The sequence below is a fragment of the Halyomorpha halys genome, unplaced genomic scaffold (assembly GCF_000696795.3).
Source record: "Halyomorpha halys isolate HHAL.00 unplaced genomic scaffold, Hhal_1.1 Scaffold217.1, whole genome shotgun sequence".
Classification (NCBI taxonomy): Eukaryota; Metazoa; Arthropoda; class Insecta; order Hemiptera; family Pentatomidae; genus Halyomorpha; species Halyomorpha halys.
In genome coordinates, this window is record NW_027114159.1 from 322,688 (window position 1) to 348,279 (window position 25,592).

The window sequence follows — 25,592 nt, forward strand, 5'->3', positions numbered from 1 at the left end:
GTGTAAAAGTAAATTTAAATAAATTTTATTTAATATATTCTTAATGTCCACACCGAGTAAAAAAAAAAATCAATATTTCAATAATGGGCATACGTGGTCGTTATTAATATTTTTACGTTCTCTTTCATTGTTTAATTACTGTATGAAGTTGAATATTGTTTCAAATAAAATAATTATTCTAGTATAAATATTAGACTAAATTCATATACCAGTTTTTAATATTAATTGCCAGCATTTTAATTAGTAATTGGTTTGCGAAAATCCAAATTTTCCTTTTAGCTCAGCTATAATTAGTTTTTAGAATTTACTACATTTTATACAATAATTTAATTTTATATAGTTATTGCAATTAAATTATTTCAAAACAGTTAACCTTAAATTTTTTATTTTACTATTAATTAAGTGTGATATTGTAGACCTAATTCCAAAATTGATATTTTTACTATCAATGGGAACATCTATTATAGTAGGTGTAAATAAAAACAGTGCTTAACTGACCCCCACTCTAGGAAGACTTGCATTAAGAAACAGAAAGGAATGAATGGACAGCGGAACAAATCTTAAAATCCCTCAACCTGTGAGGCCCGGCGCTGAAATTCCCTATTTCCCTTTTCATTGCCCAAATTCCCTACCTACCTTTGTATATTTGTATTTACGTGGACCAAATAGTTTGTGCATATGTATATATATTTTTAAAATAATAATTTGATACATGACAGGATCAGTAATTATCATTAATTTGGTTAATGGATTCTATTTAACCAGTACACTACTTCTAAAGGGGTGGGGCATATTTATATAGGTAATCTTTCCGTGCTATTCAGAGGCGGTTGATTAGCTGAACTTTTTTAGTTATCAAAATAATTACATTAAGTATTTATTATTTTTATTTTATCCTCAATCTTCTGCTTGATATAGTCATTACACCTTTAGAAACGACATCAAAAGATATGTCAATATTGGTATCTATATCCCGTATCGCAGGGGGGTCTGTCGGACTCACTTACAATTAATTATTTTTTTAATTTTGATATAAAATTGTACGTTAAAAGCAATGCATTTATTTATATACTTATCTGTGGAAGTGGATTATAGAACCTGAAAACAAACAAGTTTGGAAAACCAAAACATAAGACAAATAACTATCACCATGTATTTCTCACATTCACTTGTCGTGCTAAGGGATATATATGTACATCACTGCTTTGAATATTGGAACTGAAAGTATAGGCAGGATGTTTTAGTTTGCCAACATATGTACATACATTTTTCATTTGTATATATTTAATTGTTTGTTATTATTTTTTTAGGTCAGAAAAAAAAAAAAAAAAAAAGAATATTGGAACATCTCAGGCCATTGAGGCCTTCCACAAATTGTTAAATTATAAGAACTCTAGGATAATAATTTTAGGAAAGTCTGTAGGACGATCTCAGTAAAGAGAGTAACAGCAGTTTATGGTACTATCTGTAGAATACATACAATTAAAAAAAATTACTTTTTCAGATATGCGATTAATCAAGCAAAACAACGTTTTTACTTTTCCACTCCTTTTATGTTCAGGATAATGCTTACTAGTACTATTTTTTGATATTTTTACAGTTTTTAAATAGTTCACTGTTTTCACATAAAAGTTACTGAAGAAGAACGTGTGAAGATTTCTGAGCTTAGTTCAAAGATTTCATTCCTTTCAAGTATCATTTATCACTTTGAGCGTAAAACTATCGTTCGGTCGATACCAACAAATTTTGCAACATAATCTTATACAATTATTTTTTTTCATTCTGAAGATCCATCTCATTTGCCATTTTATTGCACACATTACAATTAAACGTGTTTTTTTCTTTTTTAATTAAAAAAATCATTTTTTTTTTAAATTAAGGCTTTTTTACGTTGAATTTCCGTATTATTATTATTTTTTCCATAAAAGAATATTTCTATGTTTTTATAACCAAGTATTTGGTCACGGACCAGCGGGCAGAGCCTAAAGAAAGTAGTAAGCTTCGGTAATTTATCATTTCAGAAAGAGAAAGTGTTTGCACATCTAGAAACCCAGCTCAACTCTGACTACGATATTATTATGGAAGTAAAAAATAGATCATTCCCATAATTTGTTTTTAGATTATTGCCTGAGAAGCAAATTTATCAGAAGAGGCTCGCTGCTGATCCTCTACAATGTAATGATTCGCCCTGTCCCTATGTATGGGCCTGAAGCTTGAACGATAACTAGGGCTGATATGCATTCCTTACAAATATTCGAGAGGCACACTCTTCACTGAATCTAGTTGGAGGTAAAAATCGAGAATGAGTCGTTAAGGAGTGCCAATCAGTAACCGAATGACCTCACAAATGAGCCAGAAATGGTTCAAGTCATAAGCCATGGAAGGCTGTGGTGGGTCGGTCATATTGTTTAAGATGAATTACTCGGCGATCCACACAAAGGTGCTTCATGGAACAAGACGGCGAGGGCGATCAAGGTTAAAATATCAGCATAGTGTGGCCTTTGATACTAGATGTCTGGTTGGAACTCAATTTGGAAAGCGACTGCACTCGTACGTGACAACTGAAGAACGGTGATGAAGGAAGCAATGACTCGCTAACGCGTTGAGAGGCCGAAGAATAGTTTTAAAATGGATCATACTATTCCTGGATTTCCATACCTTGAAGATTTTTAATTAATAATGTTCGCGTTCACAATAAATCTTGAATTGTTGATGGATACTCTTAAAATTTTAGAATTCATTTCCATGTCCTTAGGAACCGCTAAAACGACAAAATAAGTTTTTCAGACTAAAAAACAAAATAAATTAAGTGAGGCCCTGAAAAAAAAAAATTCAACTGAGCTCCATTCACTTTGTGAACTTAAAATTGAGAAGGTAAATTTAAACACAATTTATTAAATTAATACAATTTTTTCTAAGTTCAATTATTTAAATCAGTTAAGTATTTAAGTTGAATAATTTCATTCATTCATAATAACTTTTGGCATGTATGAAGATAAAAATAAATGAGGTTAATTAAATAAATAACTCAATCCATATTGTTAATTTATTTTATTCTACTAATACATTGTAATACCCAATTTAGGTTCATTATTGCCTTGTAAAAAGCGTAAAGGAAATACTATTGTGAATGTACTAAATTGTTTTTTTGACATATAAACATTTTTCAAGATACAAATATTGAAACCGAATATTGAATCAGTCAGTTTCATAAAAGGAATATTAAATAAACATTCAATCTATTGAAATTATCCTTTCATCCATTTATTGTTTAGAATTGTTTAATTGTTCTGGATTAAAATAATAAAATGTAACTCAATTAAAATAATAAAATATAACTCAAAATTTACCTTTTTATCGTATACCTCTAATCCAATCAGCATGTATTGAATCTCTGATATTAATTGTTAACTTAGTATGCTCACAACTCTCAGATCATTGTGTTTGTAGTGCTGTCTATAATTGATAGGTAGAACAAACTGCTTTAATATTTTTAAACTCTTCTACGTACAGAATTGAAATTGTCATTCTGGCTAATCTTTATTTAAAATTAACAAGGACGGCACAAGGAGTATCCTCATTGATTTTGATCACAATATTTTTGGTAAATCTACATTTAAAAAAAGGACAGAAATCTAACCGTTTCGTCCAATGAGCTCTGGTTGCTGAGAAAAAAATATATACCCTGAAACCGCCCTACTTTATGTTGTGGGAAAATTCAATCGACATAGTTCTTACATGATTTTTTTTTTCTTGAGTAGATTACTATAAATAAATGAAATATAAATGCGTAAAAAAATTAATAGTTTTTTAATTGAATAAACTAAAAAATATATTTAATCAAAAAAATAAGAAAACTAGTTTTGTTGAATTTTTCAACCCACAATTCGTTGTAGATTTTAATCCAGCACGCCGAATAACCTTTTTGTTTAAAATATCATTGGAAAAAAACATTTCACTCTCGGTTTCGTGGGGATTAAACATTTTAAGATCACTGTTCTCCTTGGATATGAACTTTTTTTTTAATCGATAATCTTTGGAAAAATAAAGGTTATTTGGCATGCTGAATAAAAACAAAAACTTCTCAGGTTCTGGGGCAGAATAGGACCACAATATTTATCAGTTGTCATTTCAGACGATTGAAAGGAACAACTGTCCTGTTAACCTCATTCTTCATGTTCTATGTCCTCATGCTTCAACTCTCCAGTGGGTTTAGCCTTTCCTATATTCCTCCCCATATGCTGAAAAAAATTGATCATGATAAGACAAATAAATATTTAATACAACAAATCGGCTAATTAGCTAAGTTACTTTCTGGGGTGAAATCCAATAACCTTATCCTTATAGGGGATTATTAGAGGATTAGAGGGTACAGGTGGAAGAATCATCCGCCAACCCCCATGTAAAGACAATCCGAAGGTTTGTATTTGGGCCTTCAGGAACCTGCAGGTACTGCCTCTTTCTCAGATTAACACGAGAGACACCAATATCTTGGTCTTAACAATGAAGACTGGTATAGTTAATATTATAATAATAATAAGGTTTTTTTTCATGCTCCCTATAATCTAAATCCTCCTTGTCAATACTTGGTTAGATTTCTTCACTATTCCAGAGAGGTAGATTTACCACTCTTATTGGTAATCAGCACGCATACCTGAAGGAAGGAATCCTTACACTCCTCAGGGAAAAAGATTGAAAAGACCCTACTACATAAGGAGTTCGTTTTAGGGCTCATTTTCGATATAAAAGGGGCATGCAATACAACAAAGCCTGAGACAGTCTGTGAAGCCTTACTAGACGTATCTGCCCCAAATGCAATGAGCAGAGGGTCGAATTTGTTCTAAATTGTTGTTTCTAAAAAAAGGTCCCTGACTTCAGGCGCATGCTATGACGGGATGTTTCTAAAGGAGCTGTTGCTATGGTTCCTAATTATGGACAGCCTATTGAGAAGACTTGAAGACACAGGGATTAACGCTCAGGCGTATAAGTCGAGTGTGTTGTTGTACAGACATAGTATGCTAAAATTCAATAAATCATCAGAGTTGATTCTATTTACTGGGAAACGAAAGTTAGATGTCTTTAGAATCCCAACTTTCTTTGGCAATCAGCTCGAATTATGTAAAAATGTCGATTACCTCGGTATCAGTTTTCGATGTTAAACTTAACTATACAATACAGAATGGGTTACAGGTTTATTTAAAGGATTATTTGACCAGTTTCACTTATCGATCAAGGAAAGATTCAACTGGAATGGAGAAGTCTGTATAGATGATTTAGTTATAGAACTATGCTTTTCATTAAGCAAGTATTCAACTGTTTTTCAGGCAGAAGTATTTGCCAATATGCCTGCAACTACATGCCGAAAGTCTAGCTATGAAAAGACAGGTAGCACCATCTTTTCAGATTGTCAGTTTGCCCATCAAGCCCTTGAGTCATCTGAATTACATTGTTGAGAGAATGTGAGGAAGCATTAGAGTCATTGAAGTGGTTATAGAAGTGTAAGCTAGCGTGGGTCACTAGACATAAGAAAATCACTGGCCACAAGAAAGCTGACCAGCTCGATAGAAATGGGACCGAGCACTATTTTATAGGGCCAGAGCCTTTTTCAGGCATTTATAAAAGACATCAGTGTTAAGAGCTCCTTGACTGGACATGGAGGAAAGCAGACAAGGAGATTAAGATATTAGCGGGGGCTAAGACAAACCAAAATATTAATCAATAAATCTTCCACTTCTAGACTCACTAACTGTTATACCTTAATAGAAATGAACTCTGATTACTAATAGAAGTACTTACAGGTCATGGCAAACTTAAGAAACATCTTAAGATTTGTGGAATAGTTCGTGGCGAAACTTGTCATTTATTTAGACCGACCGCGGAAACGTCTCTAAATCACCTAGCAGATTGTAACTGATATACGTCACTGAGGTATAGTCTTATGGGCTCTGATAGAATCCTAGAATATGAGACTTCCTCCATAAAATAGCTGTTCCTTTTGAATTTCATTATAAAATCAAATAGGTTCTAAATGGAGGAATAGTAGCTGGTATAAGAAACATCCCACTGGTCTTTCTAGGGGTTGGCAAAACGGACCAATATGTCTACTTGACGGACTCGTTCCTCTCCCCATTAGTATCAATAATAATAATCAGTTTCATAGTTCATACACTGCCAGTGCCAGGCAGGTATCAATTTTGATCAATGTAACAGCGTACCGAAGAGCTGATACCAACTTAAATCCATTATCTGATAATTGCACGCATAAGACATGTGATTTCACTGGTTGGATAACGGAGCACAGAAAAGTTTAATTTAAAGAAGAAAAGCTGAAGAGCAAGGAGTAGGATGACGAGTTTGAAAGACCCTAGGATGAACGTTGGATAGCCACTGATGAACAGTAGATCCAAGGAGTTGAAGAAATAAGGATTAAATCAGTATGTTTCGATCAAGAATGAAAGGAAGTAACGAACGAACAATAAGGTCTATGCACAAAAGATAGAAAAACAGCATACGCGAGCATCTGTGGAATTTTATAAAACCAGAAGAGCAATTGAGAAAAAACTTCATAGAAGGAAACAAATGAGCTTGAGAATAGAAAAACCTTAATAGTATTGAAGATCTAAGAAGCAATAAGGAAAATAGGCAATTTTACTCATTCAAGCACCATGCAGTGATACCCTGTGTCCTAACAAAGTGACTCTCTGCTTAAGAGTGGGGACTGCATTTTTCTTTTTCGGTGTACAGCAAGGAAAATATAAACTAACTAAGTTTTATCATTGATTGAATATATTTTTAAAAATACGAAAACAGATACTTTCGACTCATTTTGTTGGTTGATTTTTTTAATAATGTTTTTATTTTCCAATTATGTAAGGTTTATATTATCAAAAATACATCAATTTGATTAAAGAATTGATGTATGATGAATAGGTTTTTTATCTACATTACTGGCTGAAGATGATAGCAATATTTTTCATTTTATAGGGTTGCCAAATACATCCTTTCGGTTTTTGTATTCATGTTTTGTTTATAATACGTCATATTTTTCTGATGCAATTAATCCCAACAGAGGATTGTTTATCCTATTTGTAAGATGTTAACAGTTATGTCTGTTGACACCTGTTAAGATTAGGTCAGTATTGTGTTAGTGATCCAGCTGAGAAGATGGACCGAAATACCCTGCATTATAGGCATATTTTGCTTTATTACTTCAAAAAAGGAAAGCGAGCTGCAGAGGCACATAAAAAAATATGCAGGGTGTATGGGGATAGTGCCTTAACAGAGCGCACGTACCAAAATTGGTTTGCCAAGTTTCGAGCAGAGAATTTTGACATAAACAACGCACCGGGACCTGGTCGCCTACAAGAAATTGAAATCATTGATGTTAAGGCGATAGTCGATCAAAATCCATCCCAATCAGTGCGAGACATTGCACATGTCCTAGAGGTATCACATACAAGCGTAGAAAATCATTTGAGGAAGCTCGGCTACGTTTCTGTGCTTATTGTTTGGGTCCCCCACTCTCTGACTAAAGCCAACTTGGCAACATGCATTTCCATTTGCGATTCACATCGGAAATGTCAAGAAAGCGATCCATTTCTTAAAAGACTTGGACAGGGGATGTGGATTGGATGTGGAAAGTGGATTGTCTACGATAAAATCATACGATCCAATAACATTGGATAAAAATGTAGTGCGAAAAAAATCTTAGAGACCCAGCAACGAACCACCTGGAGCTACATCTAAAGCGGGATTGCACCCAAAGAAGATAATGCTTTCTGTATAGTGGGATTTTAAGGGTGTGATTTTTTTATGAGCTATGTTGTCACAAGGAGCATCGATCGATTCCACTCTATACTGCTCACAAGTAACAAAATTGGATGAATCGATTCGAAGGAAACGCCCAAAACTGGCAAATCGAATGGGTGTCGTCTTGTATTATGACAACGCTAGGACCCGAAGTGCGGGTATTATGTGTAATTAGCCACCAGCAATAAATTGTTAGCCCTTGGATGGGATCTTTTGCCCCATTCTCCCTATTCACCGGCCCTTGCTCCTAGTGACTATCACTTATTCCGGTCTCTACAAAATTCCTTAATTGGAAAACGGTTTGAAAACGAACAGGGTGTCAGGGAGTACCTTGATAACTTTTTCTTTAATAAACCACATACATTATATGAACATGGGATTATTCAGCTGTTGGAGAGATGGGATAAAGTGATCGAAAATAATGGCCATTACATTGTAAATTACAATAAATATTATGTACAAAATATGCTTAGTTTTCTTTCACCCCAAAAAAACAAAGGACTTATTTGCCAACCCTATACTTAATTTAAAGTAAGTGTATAATACTTACTAAGTATAGCATAATAAGAATAGTTTCGACTCTGACTGTACATGTTCAAATTTCGAATAGAAAGCTTATGGTACCTTAAAGCTTCGCTGCTGTGGACCTCTAAAATCATACTTATAGCAATACCTATGTACATTACTGACTCATGAACACCTCTCTTCTATACATCTGGTTATTATTTTTTGGTTGGATGATAAAAAATCCGATTAATTTTGGAAAAGTATAAAAATATAACAGAATACATTGAAATTGGATTTGAATAACAATAGATTAACATTAATTTAACTCAATTTCAATATTCAATTCACATGCCCACTTTTTTTGCTGTACATTTGAAGCTTTATATTTTGATCGACATGATTACTACATTTCTTTAAAATTACCTCTTTGTAAATTTGCTGAGTCTCACTGTAATTGAGTGATCAGGGATTGTTTCAATGGCTCACTGAGTGTTTATGATTCTTTATTTGTGGCGTAACTTCCTTTTTTTTAAGTTTTTATTTACATTTAAATTGTGAGTATGATTTGTAATTAATATCCTTATATTGTTTTAAATAGCATTAGTTTTCTCCATTTAAATGTATAAAATTGTTTCCTATTGAGTTTGTAGATTCCCTCTATTTTATTTGGTAGTAGAACCAAATTAATATAGTTTACTTAGTAGTTATGTATATTTTTTGTGCATCTCTGTGAAGTGGATTCATTAGCTTTATCTTATCTATTTTTTTTAAAAGGTTGTTGGTATTATCTGATTATTTGGATGGAATACTTAAAAGTGACCTTTTAACTGTAAGTTCCATTTGATACTTCTAGATCATATTTGTATTTCATAGGTGAACATTCATGTTGCTTTGTTGATTAACTGTTCATACATAACATCAAACAAGAAGATATTCATAAAATATTCTATTAACCACTTATAAGAATGCTTTGTTGCCTTAAGTAAATGATCCAGTGTTTCTTAGGAAAGGATTTTAGTCTGTTTTAATTGTTATTCTCTGAGTTATTGATCTAGTTTTTAATAAAAAATACGGATTATTATTTTGGGACATATTAGTTATTTCATGTACATTTATTCTAAACTTTATTAAGTTACGTTTATTTTAATTATATTTATGAGTCAGAGTCTTCTAAAATTATTTAGCACATGTCTAAAGCACTTTTACTTTGTTACTGTTCTTACCTAATTAAGGTATTTAAATTTTTTATGATATTTAAATTCTAATAACTTTAAATGTTGTTTCATACTAGCATTAGCTAGCTGTGGTTTTAAATTTGAATGATACAAGCTTTTTCCATTCACTAAATGTTTACATTACCAAATGCATCTAACTAATTGATTAACATCCAGAATTACTGTAAAAAAACAAAATGATCAATTACTAAAAACTACTGACTTGAGAGAGAGGGTCTTCAGTTTGGTGACTTTATACTATTACTATACTATATTACCTTTACTTCTTTTATCAATTATAAATAAATAAAAAAAATTAATTTACTTTCACTTGGTATTATACTTTTATTTTAAGATATCTGTATAAACATAAAAGTATACAAAGTACTATATTCAACAGGCGTTTATATAAAACAAAGTAAACTGCCTAAATTGAAACATTAAACATAACATCACCAGTATAAATACAATTCAAATAACAATAATTTTATTTATCATTTGTTTAGGGGAATACTTAAATTACAAAATCTACTGCACTGCAATATTAAAATTACTTGAGATTTGCATTTAGAGGCGGTGATTTATTGATTGCTGGAAAGGTAGCAGTGCTACTACATCACTAACCCCTCAAAAGAAGATCATATTTGGTTTTATTGTCTTTCCATATCTGGTGATGGCTGAAATCTCCTTTTTTTTTTTTTTATCTTGGAACCTGACCTTGTTTTCTTCATTGCGGAATCCTCTGCAAAAACAGAATACTTGTTCTGGATACCAAAGTCAACTGTCTATACCCTAACAAAGATAATTGGGTTCAAGGTTCAGTAGAAACCAAAGAAGATAATCTTTAAAGACGATGTTTCTGAACTGATCTGAAACAGGAATGATTTGATTGGTTTAATGGGTGTGTCACTCAAGTATAGTCTCGTAGTCTCTGATAGAATTCCTTGAACAACGCTTCCTCCTTTGAATTTCTTAGAAAAAGGTTCGACATGGAGGAATAATAATTATTATTACATTATGACATACTATAATAATAAGTACATGGAGTACTACTATTACATTATATTCCATAGTTCTTATTATTACATAATAATATGCCTACATTGGTATATCTGAAGGTTGGCAATAAGGACCTACAGGCCCACTTTTCGGACTTTTTCCCAAGCTTACTTGTATCAGTACCAGTATCAGTATATAAATATTACTACAGTTCGGGTAGTATGTACCAAGGTGAATCTTCAAGTTATAGTTTTAGAATATTGTGTGTTATTAGCTTGAATACCCGCTTCATACTAATTTTGTAATACTAAGTCCAATTTTAATAAAATTATGACTTTGCATTCACAGAAATTAATTTATAGAATTAATTACAAACTTAATTTTTTTACTCAAATAGTAATATTTTGTACTATTTTTATTTGAGCCAACGTTTCGCCCCACGTTGCAGGTCTCTTCATCAGGGCTGTTTTGACAGAAGTCAAAGTCAGAGTTCTTAATTTTTTTAGAATTAACAAATTTGAAAAAATAATTTAAAAACTGTTAGACATCTGATTTGAGAATAGCCCATGAAAACATAACAGATAACCTCGTTTTATTCAATAATTAATAATATTTTGTTAAAACTACACGGTTTAATGAAAAAATCAGGAATTTGTTTTCCTTTTAGCATAGCTCTAATAAATTCTTTATAAACAATTTTTTTTATATGGTTTCCCTTTATCTTCATAAGTACTCATTTTATATTGTAATTTATGTAATGGCTTTAAAAATAATATACCATATTATATATAAATGTACACCAAAAAGGTTTTTTTTTGTTTTATAAGTTTTGATATATTTTTTTTTAATTTGTTTTAAATATGATAAAAACAAATCTTGCAAAAAATAAAACACAATTATATTTTCATATGATGATTGGGCTTGTATTTTCATCTCGAATTTTCCCATGCTGTGGGGTTATTGAAGATATTGCAGTTCTTTTATTGCTGTTCTGTTATTGGTGCTTGATATGATATTATTGGTACTTGAAAGCATTATTGGTGCTTGACATGGTAATAGTGAGGACTTCGATATAAGTCTTGGAAACATAACTTGATGTAACTCTTGGAGCATTTCAATACTGCTGGTACTCCTTGGTTTCGTTGGTTAAGTATTAGTACTTTTCATCTTATATTTTTTTGATATGGATATTTTTCATTATTCGTACTTTTAATTCAATACGATGCCGTCTTCTGATAACAACTTTATCAGGCCTTATAGATATAAAGGTAACATTTTAAACATATTTATTGGCCTTTTTGTATGAGGGCTAATTCAAATGGAAGAGTTTTCAAGCCTAGTAGCCATATATCAAGCGCATAAATTAACTTGAACGGGGAGAAAGAAATTGCGACATTATTTTCTGAAGAACCTGTCTGGGATAAAAGAAATAAAAAATCTCTAGAAAAAGACTCTTACTTTTTCTATCCTGTTCTTCCTCATGTTCCGGCTTTTCGCCAAAATTATAAAGTATGTTTTCCAATTAAAGCATTAGAGATAATTCATAGTTTTCCTGGGATCATTTCTGAAAACACATCTCCCAGACAGCAGTACCTCTTGGCCATTTGGTTTCTTAACCTGACTGTTGAGGAAGAGCAGGAAGTTCACTGATTATCAAAAGATTCAGTTGTTATTCTAATGGATACTTAACCGTTTATGAGCAGGAACTATAAAATTTGTTCTAATTTTGTTGAGCATTATTGTTTAATTTTCCTCTGAGTCTTGTAATTAACAAATATATATATATATATATATATATGTGTGTGTGTATATATTTTAATAATTTCTCTGTTATTTATGAAAATTTAGTACATTTGTTTTTTAAAATATTTTTATATTTATTTTGAATAATTGTATTTAGTTAGTGATTTCTGTAAATACCTATCTATACATACTTACATATACATAAACTAATTATAATACTAATATACAAAGCTGATTGATGAGTTTTTAAATTCTGAATAATATTTCACAGTTGACCTACTACCAGATATATTATTAAATTTGCTTAACAATTATGTTAGGGGGATTATTTTTAGTATTTGGAAAAAGTTAAAAATCAAAACAAAGTATGGTGTTTAGGACTTTTGGTAGATTGAATTTTTTTGTTTTATTCATTAACATTAATATCAGTTTTTACATATTTTAATGTAAGGATCACTCATCCCTCTGCTGAAATTGGTTGAGCCTAACAATTCTTGGGTTGTGGTTTGATTAGATCTAAGATACAATCAAAAGTACCGATCTTCCTCTATGAGATTAAATACGTTTGGCATTAAATCCAACGTAATATATCCGTCTAAAAAGCTCCACATTCTTTATAATGTTTGAAACGCAATTAATATTTATTAAAATGTTCGTAAATTTTTCACGCTTTTTGGATAAAAGAACCAATTTGGTACACTGTGTTAAATTTTGTGTTCGGCGGGTTTTATCGTTCGAATCTTCTGAAGATCTTAGAAGGAATTTTGGGTGTTTGTACCTAGTTGGTTCTGTATAGATTTTATCATATTCCGTCAATTACTTTAGGTGATACTGATAAGTGTAAACCTATTTTCCTTGGCTCAGGATGACTTCCAATGAAAGCAATTTTCAGAAAAGAAACTGAGGGAATAGAAAAATGAAAAGAAACAAAGATGGAAATAGCTAGAAGGCTAACCTATATACTAGACAGACTTTTTTCTATTCTAAAATATAGTTCTTTTTCTTAGTGACAAAATCCTTTAATTGTAACAGATAATGATTACCAGGTTATCAATAATTAACTTTTGAAAGTTGTGCAAAGTCTTCTTCCATAGATTTGGTTGTTAAATATCATTTCTTGAATGAAAAGAGTAATTTTATTCCTAGACCTCAGGTCCCCTAAGAATAATTGCAGTGTATATTTGAGTGCCAATCAACTGGCATATAATGGTTTAATAAATAAATAATAAAAATAATATAGATAATACAATTTAAAATTTTAAAAAGAAATAAGTTTCAAACTAAATATTTATAAATACTTGTAACATAAAATAATTGACAATTAGATATTCAAAAAAAATCTTATTATCTTATTTATCTCTTTTTAACTGTTATTTCTTTTTATTGAAAGAAAGTCCTTCATCCTTTAATTTGTAAGTATTTGTAGCCTGCTAGTTTACCTCAATAACTTGGAGTATTTCCTTGAAGAATTTCTTTTTTTGCTCTTCTATTTCTTTTGTTTCCATTTGTCCTGTATTGCTTGTATCAGTTTTATCTAGGCAGAGAACTTTCATCTTCGTCTGTCCTCTGATGCCTTTTCAATTCTGTGTACAACATTTTATCTTTTTATTTCCCTTAAAGACCTATTATTTCCTTAGCTCTTTCTTTTAACTTTGTCTTTATTATCAGAGGCCCTCTGAGCTCAACAAGTTTGATTAATTCTTCATTTAAATTTGGAATTCAGTTTTTAGTTCTTTCAATTCATGGATTTCATAGCTCCTTCTTACAACTTGTTGTTCCTCTGTGTCCCTACTTATGGTGGAAAAATAATCTGTGTGTAAGTGAGGTTAATGAAGAGGTTTTACAGATGGTGTGGACAGGTAATTCCAGAACAAGGTGGCACAGATTATAAAGGATATATATATAAGAAAACCGTTCTATGAGAAGGAATACTCAAGTTTTTCTGTTAGGATCTCATTTAAGAAGTGGACAGAGGAACATGGGATAACCAAACTATGGATATAGGAGCTTTTTAGTGCTAAAGGCTCTGAAGAGATACACACCTAGGAGTTATTTCCAACAGAAAAAGGATGAAGCCACTTTAATTTGGCTTAATACTTTATGTTTTTTTTAAAAATTGTTATTCAATTGATTAGTCCAATCCAATCTCTTGCCTCCCATTATTTGTGCTTTCTCATTCTTCAGCAAAAAATTATATTGTTGGAATACTATTTTTAAACTTTTAATTTTTAATAAAAGTTTGGTTCATTTTTTTCTTTAAACTGTTCCAAAGATCACAATGATTTTAGTTCATAATTTAGTTGCCTTTGCAAATGTAGATATTGTTTACGGATCAACCATCTCACAAAGATTAGGGTCTAAGATGTGATCCTTCCCAAAGGCAAAGAATCGTATCCTTGCTAATACATCACATCTACAAACAATGTGGTAAGCAGTCTCATCATCCTTTCTACAGAACCTGCAGATTGGAAACTCTATCTGTCTCATTTTATAGAAATGCTTATTGAACTGACAGTGTCCTGTAGCTAGCCCTTTCACCCATATTAGAGTGCTCCTGTCTATATTTAGTAGTGTTACTTCTTTTTTGGCCAGGATCCCTTTAGGAACAACTTTAACTGGCAGAATCCCTTTAGGAACAACTTTGACATCCTTACCTGAATGTTGTAAAAAAAAAAAAGATTGAAGGAAAATCATAATAAAAACAACTTTTGTTGATAAAAACGTTTTGTTGTAGACTTTGTCGGAGTGGTTTGTTGGGGACTTTGTAGGAGTGGTTTGTTGGGAACTTTGTAGGAGTGGTTTGTTGGGGACTTTGGTAGGAGGGGTTTGTTATGGTGAGGAGGGGAGGAGAAGCTAGAGCTGGCCCCTTCCTTACAGGCAAACTTATTTTATATATAATGTACATTTTTTGTCTTGTTGCAACTCTTTTTCTGAATGGAAACTTAACTTACACATATTGTATTTATAATAAACAGTTGTATATATATAAGAAAAAGTTGATAACTATTTTTTCTTCCTTTTTGACCACAGCCCTGACCTTCTCCTTCAAATTTAAGTTCAAAATAGTTTAAGATATTCTACATTTTGCAATGCCGCAATTTTGCTCATTTTTGATCAGTTTATTGATATTGTGAGACTTGGAAACAAGACTGATTACTGTAACTAAAGAACAAGATATTTCATCGGTTTTCATGTGTACATATTTCAGCTGACAGATGAATTAGAAATCATTGTTATATTTATTATTATGTTACTTTCTAAGTTTGTTTTTTTTTAATCAGTTGTTTTTAGAAATGAAATTTGTTGCAGATTCAAAAAATGAATGTGTTACATCATAATGTATTACAAAAGAGGGTATCAGTTCTTTGCAGAGGAGATGAGCACATGTCAACAAAACTGTTAGAAGCTGTCAATTTTGCTGCTCAGTACAATGTCTACAGGGATGATCCTTTTCCAGAATTTAGTACGCCTATGTTGGTCGTATTAGGACTTTTCTACGGTTTGATTAGGGATGACATGGAGCTTACTAAGTCAATGCTTAATGCAGCACCTTTATATCCTCAACTAAGATCAGGTTGGCTAAAAGTTTGGCTTAGAGATGATTTTAATTTTGAAGAGGAAGATGTGGCTCAAGCACTAACTGCTGTCACTGTACTTATCAATAATGGTTTGATGAACATTCCGATGCATTTCTTTGAACTCTTTTTCTCTCTTAGTTCCAAATATGAAGAAATGGTTGCAATGAAACCGAAAATCAGCAGAACTATCTAAATTCTCATAACTTATTTTCAGTATTTATTTTTAAGAAAAACGATTTTAAGTGTATGGTTTGTATAAATTAACCCGAGAAGTGGTTTTACAATCATAGCATCTTGTGATAGTTTTGCACTTTGTAAAAATAAAAATTAATTTAATCAGGTATTATAATTATATTTTATTTATATAATGAATATAAACATATTTGTAATTGACTAGTGTTAAAATTCTGTGATTTCTCTTACTGAGGTTTCATTATAACACATTGCTCTTCCTTTTTGTGAGAAAACAAAAAATCTCTAAAGAACATCTTGTTTTATTTGATTAAAAAAAATCAAATTAAACATTTTAAGGCTTAATAGAGTGTATTCATTTGTACAATTATCCATTATATGACAATAGATTGTCGATTGACTTAAATATATTTGTAAAGGAAACATCACAATATATTGTATATTACAACCTTTCTATCTGTTTATCAGTTCTTCAATAAATGCAATAAATCTTGTTTGTTCATTTATTTTTTCCTCTTCTTCAACTTTTTTAATAGTTTCAGTACCATTACATTTGTCTAAAACATATTTTGTTTGCCCTGCCTTTCCATATACATGGACACTTCCCTCTGATTTTAGCACTTTTTTCTCCATAGCTGCCTGAAATGAAAAAGTAGTATTTTATACTTTTTTGTAATGACAAAATACCTGTATTGAATTTATTCTTTGGTAACTACACAATATATTTCTGCTATTACCTAGAAATCCTAATGAAAGAGGATAGAAAACTTCATCTGGAAGAGTTTAATTTCTGAGAAATGGATAAAGTGATTTCTCCTTAGTTGCCACAATTGGATTCCTGGTATCCATGAAAATCAAGTCCCAAGGGAGTAAATCTGAAATGGGATCCATTGAGTGTCATCAAATGTCTTGGTCTTATACAATTACTATTAGTTGAAGAACCCAAAAGGAGAAAAAAAAGTAGTTTTTCACCCGTATTTTTGATTAACTGCTAATATGAAGATGTACATAAACTACTTTATAGTACATTCAACTAACTTTAATTAATGGTTCCTGGGATATAGTTTTTCATTAATCAAACTACTAGAAGTCTACATTTTTTGAATTTATTTTGGCAATTATTACGAAGACTTTTAATCCTACAAATGTAAATGTCATCTACTACTTTAGAGTACATTGAACTAGCTTTAATTTGAGTGCCAAAGACATCTGTTCCTGTAATGATTGGTGAGATATAGTTTAAAGATATAAAGTCACTAACTACTGATTTTTTGTTATGAAATATTGCTTTTTAAAAAGTATATCGCAGAACTATTGAATATAAACATCTCTAATAGGGCTCATATTTTAGCAAATTTACTCTAACTGAGGTTCTGTTAGGTTTTTTAGTGTTGTAGGTAGTTTTAAAGGTATCGAGCTCCGAATGAAAAATTAATTTTTTTTTTTAATGTTATGGAACAGCCACCATTTTTTATTCTTCCCAACTATGCCAGAGTCATCAATTTTGACCTACAACAGAGTTTTCATTTAAGTACCCAAAAATTGTGGTGAAACAAATGGGTCCCCCCCCCTCCCCACGGGTTCTTAGATCACATGGAATTCCTATCTAATATGGTTTCTGACATTGCATGCTGAACATAAAAGCGAAGCACCTTTGAGTTCATTATGTGATAAAAATGATTATTGGTGATCAAATTAATATTTTATTCATTCATAGCATTTGCAAAAATCATTTCTACAGAATACTTTTATAGGTTGTTTTGTCAGTCAATTCTAATCGGTCCAGAAAATACATATAGAAGAATTCATATTTTGTTAGTACATTCCTTAATGTATTGGTAATTAAAAAACATTTTAAATTATAAATAGCAGTAATGAGTTACGTACTTTCTAAAAATTATTACTTCTTAAAAATTGTGATTTGTTTCATTTTCCAGCTGTGATGGACCAGCTAAATATTTCACTAAGAGGCTCAATTTATTGTATAAATTTAAACTTTTAGATTCAACTCTAAGTAGGTTTCATAAATTGATATTTATCGCAAAACAGTGGTAAAGTCCCAGCTCCAAAATTTCGGTTGAGAATATCAATACAGAAGAGATCTATAAGGCACCAAACTACATTACAAAATTTAACTTTTAGATTCATCTGAAATCTTGTATATAATATTGTTATTCCAACAAAAAAACTCATATTCCAGTTCCAATATCTCTGTTAGAGTAAAGTTAAACATTTAAATTCAACATATAAAAGGTATGAAAGGCATCTAACTCATTATAAATTTCTTATTTTTTATACTGAATTAGAGGTGAAAGTTGAAGTTTGTAATGGAGGAGTTAGATGCCTTTGAGACCTTGTTGAACTTTCAATTTTTTTTTCTTTTGAACTTCAATTCAAAGGTCCCCAACAGAGATATTGTTGCTAAAATATTAGCAATTTTTGCTATAATTAACTCTTTTTTTTAATAGCTTATTTGAGTTGAATCGAAATGTTGAAATTTATAAAAAATAAAATAAATAGTTTTTAAGAGTGCTTAATCATTAAAAAGTTAATTACTGCTGATATTTTGTATGTAAGAATTAAAAAAATATATATATAGCTGAAGTTAAGAAATGGTTCCTGCCTTATATGATTGACTTCAGAATTATATATACAAAAAGAAACATATAACGTTAAAAAAATCTGATTGGCTTGTCAGAAATTGATGAACTCAATACAGTTTATTTGAAAGGTTTACTATAATCCAAAGTTAAGCAAAATATTACAATTACCAAATACTGTAATTAGGAATTGAAAAATTCAATTACCAGTAATTGTATTTACTTGATGAACTACTGTAATTGTAATTTCAATTACTTAGACTAAAGAAGTAATTGATAATGACAATTACAGTAATTGTAATTGTATCTTAAAATTACTTCAGTGTAATTGTTCTTCAAAACCACTATTTTTTAATGTTTTGGACAATTTAATGGTTATTTTAGAGTAATTATAGTGCAATTGAAACATATGATTGAAGGTTTAATGAAATTACTCATGTTATTCCCGCCCAATGCTGATACAATTCAGTGTTAATTAGTTTAGAAACCCACCATGTACAAACTCAAACTCTAAAAATGACTAAAAAATTAAAACAAAAATGGCTGCCATTTTGAAATGGGATGCAATGAAATTTATTTCTGAATTACCAAAGTACGAATTTTTTTTGAGGTAATCAAACGATCAGTGCTGGGAAATTTGAAATGGAATAACACTACTATTAAATAATCTGATGGAATAGAACAATTATCACCTTAATTACAGAAACACTTTTGAGTTATATTCCTTGATCATATTCAATACTCTGCTCTTTGTTAGGTCCTATATTCACCTGAAACAGGAAGAAAGTTTTTAGCATTTTTTTTAATGAATAGTAAAATTAGTTTTCTGTGAAGTTTATTAACTTACCCTAGGTTAGTAACGTATAGATTTTTTTTCTTTAAATTGTAATGTTCCAATGAAAAGTTTTGGTTTTTCTATTAAATATCTAGTTCTAATTACTGTAGCTTGGATCATGAAAGGAAGTTTAGTAGTTCTAGAAGTTTTGAGTTTAAAAAAAATGTATACTATGAACTTGTATAGCATTAACAATAATCATGATATTGACACCCAATGTATAAATTTAAAGTAATTATGTAGTCATTTTATACTACAAGATAATACCAATAAATTCCAATACCCTTTAATATATATTAGTTGGGTTCAGAATCATTTTAGTGATAGTCTATTGCTTTTTATTAATTCTAATAAGTTATTTTGAGCATTTAATTGCCATGGAATGTTATCAGTATTTAAAATGAGCAGATAATAAAAAAATTTATCCATTCTTAGAATTGTGTTTTTGACAGCTTTTAAATAGTAGAATTCAAGATCCGAAGTCTTCATCCCTACAAAATACAAAGGGATGGTGCACAATTTTTTTAGTGGAAGGGAAAAGGAAATTTGAGAAGATATAAAAGTCAAGAAAGGAGTTCCTATGTAGTTTATTTAATTTTTTTTTTTTTTACTAAATATGCATATAGACTAGAAAGTAAGGCATATGAGGTATGTTGGATTTTGTTTGTGAAACCTCAAAAGTCACATTTTAAATTAGAAAAAAATATTTGTACCTGATACTGCTGTCTAATTGCACTTGAGTATGGAAGTATGGACTATGAAACTATTTGTCTGTGTTAGTACAACATTCATTGATAAGTCCTCAGATGGTGGGCTTGTTTATTTCTGAATTGAGTGGAAGTTGATAGCTGCTCTATATCCTAAAGTATAATAATGTTTTCCTAAAATGATATTTGTTGTTCTCTTTATAGGTGTCCAACAGTTAAGTTAGTAGTAATAAAAATTACAAATAAATTTTCTTACTGTGGTTATCTGTTTTTTTTTTTTCAAGTTGTCCCTCTCCAATACGATATTTATTCCTGCACACCTTGAACAGCACCATCCATTGTAGACATGACTATTCATTTTTTTCCAGTTGACAAAACAAAAAAAGAGGGGTTTTCTTTGGTATTTCGTTATTCAGATCTACCAGTTTGTTATGTCAGTGTTCTGACTATCTGAGTTTGTTAAATCTGTCTCAGTTGTAGGCATTGGGTACTTATTGTCAGAGAGGACGTAATTACTGCCTTGTCTTTCTTGCATCCATTAAGGTTGGATGTATACACCACTTGCAGTGCCTGTTGCCATTGTCCACTCCTCAGCTCCTTATGTTATATCAAGGTTTCATACCTAAGTGCCTTCTCTGTCTACAAAATCAGTGACTACTAAGATGCCTCTGGAAGGAAACAGCAATGCCATATTATGATCCTGCTTATTCTCCATTGGCTCTGTCCAATGCCATAAATACTACAAGATAGAGCATATTGATCTTTTAAGATGTTCATTTCATAAATAAATGAACTCTTATGTTAACATTATCGTGATATCAAATTATTGTTAGATAAAGGTGGAAATGATAAATAATTATATTATATACTATATTTAAATGTTTGGGTTTTCAATTATTCACTCCCAAACCCTATTATATTTTAAAGGAATGTTCCAATTTATCAAAAGATAAGGAGACAAAAAAAAAGTTATTTATAATTACCTTTTACAGTTCATTTTTTTTTCTTTTAAAATCCATTTTATTTTAATGAACATTACCTTATGATAAGCTGTACCTGTTCTATTCAGAACAAAATAGAAAAAAAAATTTCATTTATTTTTTTCTTATTCCCCTCTTATCACGCCCTTCAAACATATTTCCTTCCTTTAAAACTGTTTCCTGGAAATTTTTAAGATCTTGAATCCTAATATCAAAAATGTGCTACTATCACAGTTTAAGATCTTGAACCCTACTATCAAAAATGTGCTACTATCACAGTTTAAGATCTTGAATCCTACTATCAAAAATGTGCTACTATCACAGTTTAAGATCTTGAACCCTACTATCAAAAATGTGCTACTATCACAGTTTAAGATCCTACTATCAAAAATGTGCTACTATCACAGTTTAAGATCTTGAATCCTACTATCAAAAATGTGCTACTATCACAGTTTCTTGAATTGAAAATTATTTTACTTATTTTCCCAATTTTACTGTTACTTTAGCATCTACGCGGAAGAGCTGCCAATATCCTTGGAATGTTTTCTCTTTTGGTGTATTTTGAGCGAGTGGGATTGTGTCGCTTTGAAAGGACAAAAAGAGCAGCGGAAAGGCTTTTCATTTGTATGGATTGCCATGACATGCTTCCTCAGTTGGCCTGACTGGGTGGCTGAATAATTGCAGTGTTCACACTTGTATGGTTTCTCATTTGTATGTTTCGCCATAATATGCCGTTTTAAGGTAGAATATGAAACTGATGCAAAGCTGCATTGGGAACACTGGCGGTTTTTATCATGAGTGTGTTTGGCTTTTATATGATCCTTCAAAATGCTCCTCTGAACGCTGGCATAGTCACAGTATGGGCACTGATGTGGTTTTTCGAAGGTATGCTTTGCCATTATGTGCTCTTGCAATGTTACGTGCTGTGTAGCTCTGTAGTCACATGTAGTGCACTTGAAGGGTTTTTCTTTAGTATGCCTTGCCATCACGTGTCTCAATAGGCAGGACTGAACTGTACTGCAGTAATTACAATAAAAACATTGGTGCTTCAATTTGTTATGTACTTGAGATTTGTGTTTTCTCATCTCGTACTCCTTTGGCGTTTTGAACTCACATTGTCGACACTTGTAATATTTTACTTTTCGTTTTTTAAACATAATACGAAATTTGAAGGGAGAAAAACGCTGCTTCTCACTCTTTAATTTGTAAAATTTGTCAAAAATTCTATTAAGCGTGTTAACATTCGCCTGATTTGGTCCTATTCTGTATACATGTTTCTTTTCGATCTCTGGAATGTGGTTCCATACTATGTGAGACTTGACCATGTAGTAATTGCTCCATTTGGAATAACAATGGTGACAAACGAACTTTTTCTTCTTCTCAGTGTCTGAAACAATGGAAGAACCTAAATGTAATGACACAAATATTCATTCACTAATTAGTTAATGACTTTCAAAACTAAATTAGAAGATTAAATAGAGAATATATCAAATAATAGAAAATTAATTAAGAATATTGGCAAACATTATTTGAAAAGTATTAAAAGAGAGGCTTGAATAAAAATTGTCATATTAAATTATTGTTTAAAATATTACAGCATGATAAACATCCCACAAACCTAATTTTTTACTTTCACTTACCTTTATTATATATATAATGAATATTACGAACGAAAAAAATTCGGGTTTCAGTTTTGGTCTCACATTTTTATATTTTATGAAAAATGAAGAAATATAAACTATGAAAGGGTTTATAATTAACGTAAGGAGATAAGAGGAATAATATTTTTTTCAGGTTGAAAACACATCTCCGAAAATAAGAATTGTAATAAACACTTATTATGTACCGTTGGAAATCCAAAGATTTTTGAAAAAATAACATGTAACATATAAAGTCGTAGAAAGTAATGGATAGTGACAAAAAACTTATAAATAAAACTTCTGTTATAATGGATCATAACATGGAAAGTGAGACAGAAAAAACGAGTGGGATTTCAGACAAGAATACTCAGTTATACTAAGTACTTTAAAGAGAATGAATTTATCTTCACCGTTTAGAGTTTACATCATAATATATGTCTGTTTCATATTTTCAACTTCACAACCTTGGAATATTTGAAAACTCCGTCAATTCTGAAGAACGTGCATGATAGAAAAATTAATTCGATTGAAAACATTGGGACATTCCAAACGAAACCGTCAGTAACCTCATAGGTTTTGGTAGCTCATTTGTTTTCGACTGGTTGGCAACCAATTGTTGGGATTCGTGACAGTCTCCATCTGTTTCCTCACAACCCTGGTCGATTGCATCTAGCCTTGGGGAGTAGGTTAAAACCTAATTATACAACTAACTTATGCGTCATTCGGAGTTATAATAATTATTTTCAAGCCAGAATTCATTAAGCCAACTCACTGAAAACCAAAAGCAGCTTAGTTGAAAATCCTCACAACCCTGCACCTCACAATCCTGGAGTTTATAGGTTTACCATGATCTATGGTTATGAGACAGCAGAGTTGTGATGAAAACCGACTCTACATTTTTTTTTATTGGGACTCAAACTGACGCTCATGTGTAGTTATACTGTTTCTCAATTGCCCCATATTGTGGAGGGTAATAAAATATTAAAAAAAAAAATTATTATGAAGTAAAGGAATTATTCGAAACACATAAACACTCAATTCCATTTTGAGTTAAATTATTTTCAGCTTTCTTATAGTACAAACGTTTCCATAACTTAAAACATTTAGGAAAATAATTTTATTCTCATTCTTTGTTACTATATTTTAGGTAATTTCAAAGTGAAATTATATTTATCTTTTTTGTGTTTTACTGGAATAAATTAGGTAGTTTGAGATATGCACAGGAATAAGAAAACAACAAAAAAACCTGGTCATTCAAATCAATTTAAGTATTGGAAGATTATTATATTGATTGACCGTGTGTATAGGTGAATGGGATATGGGCCGGGTGCGTTAAAAAAAACTCAAATAGTATATGATCAAACTATTTTTATTGAGCCAACGTTTCGCCCCACGTTGGAGGGCTTCGTCAGGGCTAAAAAAAAGATACAAACACTTGACATAGTTACAAAAAAAAAAGAAAAGAAAAAAAAAGAAAGAAGAAAAAACATAAGTGGAAAAAACAGGGGTTTTTAGGGGTTTAATTTTTCCACTTATGGTTTTTTCTTTTTTCCTTTTTTTTTTTTGTAACTATGTCAAGTGTTTGTATCTTTTCTAGCCCTGACGAAGCCCTGCAACGTGGGGCGAAACGTTGACTCAATAAAAATAGTATAATCATTTACTATTTGAGTTTTTTTGATCGCACCTGGGCCATATTCCATTCAATTTAAGTATAGTACTTAAATTTGTTCCAAATAGTACTGTTGACGCCAAGTTTAACAATTAATTTGTAAATATTTTGTATATAGTATTAGTATTTAAATCGATTACATTTATTTTTATTTGTATTATTTTCGTTACAATTTTTGGTTATTTGAAAAGAAACATATGTATTTTATATTTGTATTATAATAATAAATTATGAGAAACCGTTGCTAAGGTGTCGCCTAGCAACAGGTCGACGATCTACATTTTTTTTTTTTTTTTTTTTTTATTTTTTACATAATATATATCCTACCTTAATTTACCTTTTGTATATATATATATACATTTCCACCTTAACCCGGAAGGAGTGTCCTACTTACCCCTAAGAGGTGTCCCGTGATCATTTATCTCATGGTAGAAGATTTGAATTTTTTTTTTATTTATAATTAAATGTGATGATGACAAAAATCTTTACGATTTCTTTCAATGCAATTTGAAATTGAAATTGTAAATTGTAGCTCATTCGTCAGGGGCTGAAGAATCCAGATTTCGTAAATGATCTAAGATCTTCGTGCGTCGGTTCATGAATTAAAATAAGAAACGCAGGAGGTGTCCAGGTGAGCAAAATTCTCAAATGAGAAAAAAAAATCTCACGTTAGGAATGAACTCGTGAGAGAAATTCTCATTCTTACCCTTGCGAGGAGGCCACAGCAAAACTGAATTGATTATAGTTGACGAGGTAAAAGAGGGAGTAACATAAGCAAGCGGCAATAACAACATCAAAGGGTTAACGGAAGGTAGCCAAAAGTATAAACAAAACAGATGAAGTACTAGGAATATATGGATGTTTATTTCCTAATATGAGCAAAATGCTTAACCTTCCGTCGGGCGCAATATGAATCCATACGAGTTCGGGCGCAACTCATCTGATAGATTAAGTACACAAAACATAGAATAATTGGCATCCTCATTTTATATTATGGAAATAAATCACTTTATTTATTTATGAACTACATAGTAGAATAAAATAACACGATTATCTTAACAAAAAAAAAAGTTATAATCAAATATAAAATGGACAAATAGTTTAAACGTCTCAATTTCT

At 30.9% G+C, this 25,592-nt stretch overlaps 3 protein-coding genes across 9 annotated transcripts in view; 2 read left to right on the forward strand and 1 right to left on the reverse strand.

The window, feature by feature from the left end:
• Positions 1 to 7,164: 7,164 nt before the first annotated feature.
• On the forward strand, positions 7,165 to 7,686 carry LOC106679740 (histone-lysine N-methyltransferase SETMAR-like). Its single transcript, XM_014419059.1, has one exon. It carries the CDS (start codon positions 7,165 to 7,167, stop codon positions 7,684 to 7,686), a length of 522 nt encoding a protein of 173 aa, XP_014274545.1.
• Positions 7,687 to 8,639: 953 nt separating this feature from the next.
• On the forward strand, positions 8,640 to 16,536 carry LOC106679752 (uncharacterized). Of its 4 annotated transcripts, XM_067051407.1 has the most exons (3): positions 8,783 to 8,870; positions 9,091 to 9,145; positions 15,582 to 16,536. In XM_067051407.1, the coding sequence occupies exons 1-3, from the start codon at positions 8,812 to 8,814 to the stop codon at positions 16,041 to 16,043; spliced, it is 576 nt and encodes a 191-aa protein (XP_066907508.1). In that variant the 5' UTR covers positions 8,783 to 8,811; the 3' UTR covers positions 16,044 to 16,536. The 4 variants fall into 4 exon arrangements, 2 of the variants coding, with proteins under 2 accessions (XP_066907508.1, XP_014274565.1); XR_010844513.1 differs by lacking the exon at positions 9,091 to 9,145 and having other exon boundaries at positions 8,640 to 8,870; XR_010844514.1 differs by lacking the exon at positions 8,783 to 8,870 and having other exon boundaries at positions 9,138 to 9,189.
• Positions 16,432 to 25,592, reverse strand: part of LOC106679751 (zinc finger autosomal protein) — a 13,652-nt gene continuing 4,491 nt past the window's right edge. For 3 of the 4 annotated variants that reach the window (XM_014419076.3, XM_014419075.3, XM_014419074.3), the window contains one exon: positions 20,404 to 22,551. In XM_014419076.3, coding sequence (XP_014274562.1) covers positions 21,674 to 22,551 — 878 coding nt within the window. In that variant the 3' untranslated portion in view covers positions 20,404 to 21,673. Of the gene's footprint in view, positions 16,682 to 16,779; positions 16,918 to 19,334; positions 19,413 to 20,403; positions 22,552 to 25,592 lie in introns of those variants that run through there. The other variant, XR_010844512.1, reaches the window with a different exon arrangement.

Bases quoted from the DNA above. Each gene is read 5' to 3' on its own strand.
- LOC106679740 (XM_014419059.1), top strand. From the start codon at position 7,165: ATGGACCGAAATACCCTGCATTATAGGCATATTTTGCTTTATTACTTC.
- LOC106679752 (XM_067051407.1), top strand. From the start codon at position 8,812: ATGATTCTTTATTTGTGGCGTAACTTCCTTTTTTTTAAGTTTTTATTT. The intron at 8,871-9,090 runs GTGAGTATGATT...TTTTTTTAAAAG, and splicing joins TTTTTATTTACATTTAAATT to GTTGTTGGTATTATCTGATT. The intron at 9,146-15,581 runs GTAAGTTCCATT...AATTTGTTGCAG, and splicing joins TTAAAAGTGACCTTTTAACT to ATTCAAAAAATGAATGTGTT.